The sequence below is a fragment of the Sphaeroforma arctica genome (assembly GCF_001186125.1).
Source record: "Sphaeroforma arctica JP610 unplaced genomic scaffold supercont1.31, whole genome shotgun sequence".
Classification (NCBI taxonomy): Eukaryota; class Ichthyosporea; order Ichthyophonida; genus Sphaeroforma; species Sphaeroforma arctica.
In genome coordinates this window covers 146,601-151,481 of record NW_014040527.1, presented here as the reverse complement: position 1 = coordinate 151,481, position 4,881 = coordinate 146,601, and the positions used below count along the sequence as shown (strand labels likewise).

Below are 4,881 nucleotides of genomic sequence, written 5' to 3'. Positions count from 1 at the left end.
TTCTACATCCGTAGTTATTGCATTAACCAATAACTTGCCACTCATCAAGTATTACCGACTTAGCGTCCATCAGACTGGCACATCTGGTTGGTTGAACGGAGGATAAACTGAGCAACGCTAATAGTCATTAGAAACCTATGTTCGGTTGAGCCATCCGAAGTATTCAGATATAAATAGATTTGGAAGGTTAATATAGTTCTATTAATAGAACTAGACCAAATCTTATATTTGGTATTTTACTGGGGCCTTTTAATGGCCTTGTTCAAATATATGATATATAAAATGGAAAAGGTATTTAATTAATAAAAATCGTTAAAAACCATTTAAGAGTTTACGTACTTTTAAGAGTACGTTTTACGTACTATTAAGAGTATGTTTATATTACAAGATTCTAATGTGGAGGCCCGGCTTTTACAAAACGATGTAAGATATCATCGCCCACGGAAGCGTGCGTTACTGAATCTACCGCGGCAAAGATGTAAACACAGGTATTCCTTCTCACCCATCGTATGATGCAAGCAGAACCTGAAGGACGCACTGAGGACTACAGGACGCTCGTTCGTTGCAAGGATTAATTCGCACATATAACGAGACGTCGAAGACTTACTCAATAATGGTAGATAAACGGACACCCAAGGAATGGCCACCTAATCCACAGGGCAGCTATTATTTGGATAGTCCGCAGAAGAGTTTGATTGGCATAAGAATGCAAAATTGCACAAATTACCCCCGATTCATATGCAGATGGGCCTACATAGGACACTATAGAAACAAGGAGCACCCAAGGCTCTTTTGGATTTTATTGTGGAGAACATACAAAAATTGCAGTCCATGTCGTTTCAGGACGTCACTGCTTATATTATACGCATACACGAACAAGATCTGGAGGATAACGCATACAGAAATGTATTAGCTTGCATGAAGCTAAACACTTTGGTGCCATTAGAGACACAACGTTGGGATTTTGAACGCAAAGTGGACTTTATGGAGATACGATAGTATGAGAATCCGCTACAAGTGTACCGCAACCATGAGGTGTTCAACCTAATCAATCAAGCTGCAGGGGGTGCATATTACAGTGATACTCTTCGTATGCACCATAACTGGCGAGAATATTCCGCGGCACAAATGCGTGATGTATTTCTGGGGAGTATTGATACGGCGGAAGAACACCGTCGGGCAAACCTTTCCCAACCACTGCAGATCCCCGGGGGCACACGGGCTAACCCGCATGCGCCGCCAGCATAGAACCCTAGGGCTCGATGTCGGTCATGTGAAAAGAATCTCCCTCCTGGCCCAGCACACGCACCACGTTGCCCTAAGGTACTGCGAGCACCAACATCAACGAATACGGACAGCCATACGCAACCTGGAGGTGCACCAACACACTGTACATCGGCTGGGGAAACATCCACGCGCACACAACAGGCGCCGGGTAATAACTTCCATCTTCAAGTAAATCTCGTGGATGAGGATGATCAAATACCTGATCCGACGCCAGATGAGGTAGGAGAGAGTGAGGTGATGCATATTCATGATTTGGTCGACGAGTCCTATTTCGACAGTGAAGATGAGTTAATGGAGGCCGAGCAAGGGTTTGACCCCATACCAAGCAGTACACAGGTCACTCGCTTTGTATCGGTGGCCTCACCGTGCTTTTCCATGCAGAACAACCTAATTACTCAGCCGATGACTGTCCGACGTCATGGAAGTATACTGTCATCCAATGCATGGCACAGATCATGCCCGCATTGCCAAGACGCTAACTAACTTTATAACCAACAGCTGACTTTCGTGTCTCTAATCAATTAGAGTGACGTCCCGGTTAGTATCTATATAGTAAATTAGGTGAATGACTGAACCAACCAACCCAAGTCCACCCAATCCGCTCCTGGATAGATTTCTCTGAACCTTCTAAGCTGGGATCAACTCGCCTGGGCGGATTTCTCTAATCCTTTCGCGCTGGAAAAACTATTGTAGCTATGACACACCCCTCATTGTGCACTATATACTATATAGCCTTACATATTTTTGTGTTTGAAATGACAATCTGAAAAACTCAGTTATTAACTTATTATAGTATTTACAGGAAAACTATGAATTTATGAAAACCGTGCAATTTGGTTATAACTTTATTTAGGTAGCTTTTCATCTTGTTTCAAAGTTTTATTTGGGGGTTTTTTTTAAATATGGGTTCCTTTTTGTTTGGTTTTTTAATTTTGAGAAAAAAAGAAGAACAAAACCAACCAGCAAAAATAAAATGATATATACAACAACCAATGAATACGTATTATTTCATACGATGGTGTAATTTCCAATTTTTCTTCTTCTTTTTTTCTCCAACAGCCTCAATACGTTTTTTCATAAAAACGTACGTCTACGTGTTAGCCCTAAGTTAGATACTTTGGATGCATACTAAAAGCGCTGAGGTTCAAAATATTGTATCTATTCCACAGATATGTGTCCGTTTAGTAGTCTTTTAGGTCGATTCTTTTATCCAGTTTTTTGACCCATATAAAACGTATTTAAAAAGTTATAAAATGATATCATTAACCGATATAACAATAAGCGTTTGCGTTCATCAATTAAAATAGACCCCAATAACGGCTCTTGATTTTATACTTTTTGATGATCTGTGCAGAGTGCTGCGTAGATTGGATTGTAGTATAGAAGAGGAGGACAAATCAATTTGTTGGGCACTTCGGTCACAGTGGAACCTAATGAGATAGTAGACGAACGTTTGCGCTTACCGTGTGTTCATGTCACGCCACGCCACGATGGTCTTGAACTCACACGCGTAATACGTGAGAATACCATCGTCATACTTCGCATCAAATCTCTATCCTTTTCAACAGCGCTTCTCCTTTTCTTCTCCTATACTTCTCCTTTTCTTTAGTTGGTTTAACAACCAAATGCAAACCATGAAAAACAGCGAATAGGTCACCCACGCGGTGACACCAGTTATTTGCATCGGACAGGGTTAGCGGAAGGACTGCTCATTCATAGACCAACACTCTAAACTAAGCATCGACTGCAACATGGCGCGTTCTGTTCCTTCGGAAGCTCCTTACAACTTAGATTATACCGCTCTTGCCTCGGTCGATGTCGAGTCGCGAGACTGTGGTGACTCCAAGTCTGAAGTTCGGCGTAGGCAAAGCCAAATTGCACTCGCAAGTCGTTACAATGGCGTACGAGCGGATCAATCCTTCGCGTGGGCGGCTGTCTCAGCTAGGCAACTAGGTGTGTTCGACTTTCATTGGTTTTATTATCGTCGGATAGGCTGTTTGGGGCGTGTGTGGTATATGTTAGAGGTCGGGAGACGGCTCTTGTTCTATGTGAACCAAATTCGAGACGTGCTAATTCTGTTTATGGACGAGTGTAGTTCGCTCATTCCCGGGAACAAATCGTAATCGTTTACTTCTTGCTGTCAGTTATCGGTGAAGGACTTTTAATGTCGGAACGCACAGTCACTGGTCAAAAAGCATCATCTTGCCGTATAAATCATATCTATAGTACGCGATAGAATACACAGTCATACGTCTTAGGAGTGTGCCTACGTATATGCACTTAGCCTTTTGCACGGGACGTTTTATTGGTCTATAGTCCGGACTATCCCTGATAGCTAGTTCTTTTCTTTAGTGTATTAGTCCCTTAGTCTTTTTTGTTGTTGTTGCTAGAACGGCTCGTAAGTAGCAATTTGTCAACAGCGCTTGCCTTCTTTGAGTGGCGCCCGATAACGCGACATCCGACAACGTCTTATCACTCGCATCATCACCCCTGCAGATGACGTCTCCGAATTTGTCGTGAACCTATGGGAGCCAGGGAACAAACAGAAGTCTCCCTTAGTTCAATCCACCCGTGCATTTGCTTCATACATGGTACAAGAGTTGGGGATATGCGAAACGGCCATGCTAGCTTCGCTCGTGTATATGGTGCGGCTGAGCGACGTGTTTGCCGAGAAAGGACTGTCCACAGTCAATTGCAGCAAGCAGTTGTTTGTGGCGTGTCTGCTCACGGCAACGAAGTACTTGTACGATATCCCGCAAACAAATGCCTCCTGGGCGCGGGTGTGTCAACTAGATCCAAGTCATATCAACAGTATGGAGCTAGAGCTTCTCGAAGCCCTGTCCTTTCACGTGGGTGTGAGTGCACGGGAAATGGACGGCGCACGTTTGTATAGTAAGCGGCGTATTTCCGCACCCACGCGAGCATGCGACAACTCAGTATACGTGCCTACTACAACCCGGCGGGAGTTTCCGGTATCCCCGATGTACCAGCCCAGTTCGTCGCGCCGCTCTGCGCACAGATCCGTGTCGTCTGCGCTCGAATCACGCTCAAATGAGCGTGCCGAAGCGCGTGAGGCCAGGTTTGCGCGTGACAGCGTGTTATCACCGAATGAGAGTCCACGAGCTGGGTCGATCAGGGATGCTTTCAGCGGTAATGGACACATGTCACGAGATATACCGTCACCGGCACCCGATGAGACCTTCCGACGATCGTACAGCAGTGGCATGCGCACGGTAAGCTTTTGGTTTGTGGAGTGTGTGTATGTGTGTGAGGTGGAAGCTGGCTTGGATCGATTTTGTGTGGGTGAGGATTTTAACTTGCTGTCAAATGATATGCGTATTGTTTCAGATGAAATGGGAATACATTGCGGAATTGGGGCGGGTCATAAAGCAGTATCAACGTGTGTCACATGTAATATACACTAGCACAGGCTCAGAACTGCGAAGCAACCAGCATATATATATATATATATATACATATTTATATAATATATATATATATATATATATATACATATATACACATATATATATATATATTATATATATATATATATATATATATGTATATATATATACACACATATTTATATAT

At 43.4% G+C, this 4,881-nt stretch overlaps 2 protein-coding genes across 2 annotated transcripts; both read left to right on the top strand.

The window, feature by feature from the left end:
• Window positions 1-1,135: 1,135 nt before the first annotated feature.
• SARC_00887 (hypothetical protein) lies at window positions 1,136-1,770 on the top strand (the record flags this gene model as incomplete). Its single annotated transcript, XM_014305421.1, has 2 exons — window positions 1,136-1,323; window positions 1,359-1,770. The coding sequence occupies 2 exons, from the start codon at window positions 1,136-1,138 to the stop codon at window positions 1,768-1,770; spliced, it is 600 nt and encodes a 199-aa protein (XP_014160896.1).
• Window positions 1,771-2,704: 934 nt separating this feature from the next.
• SARC_00886 (hypothetical protein) lies at window positions 2,705-4,712 on the top strand (the record flags this gene model as incomplete). The annotated part of the gene is made up of 2 exons (XM_014305420.1): window positions 2,705-3,240; window positions 3,784-4,712. Exons 1-2 carry the CDS (start codon window positions 3,039-3,041, stop codon window positions 4,710-4,712), a joined length of 1,131 nt encoding a protein of 376 aa, XP_014160895.1. The 5' UTR covers window positions 2,705-3,038.
• Window positions 4,713-4,881: the final 169 nt, after the last annotated feature.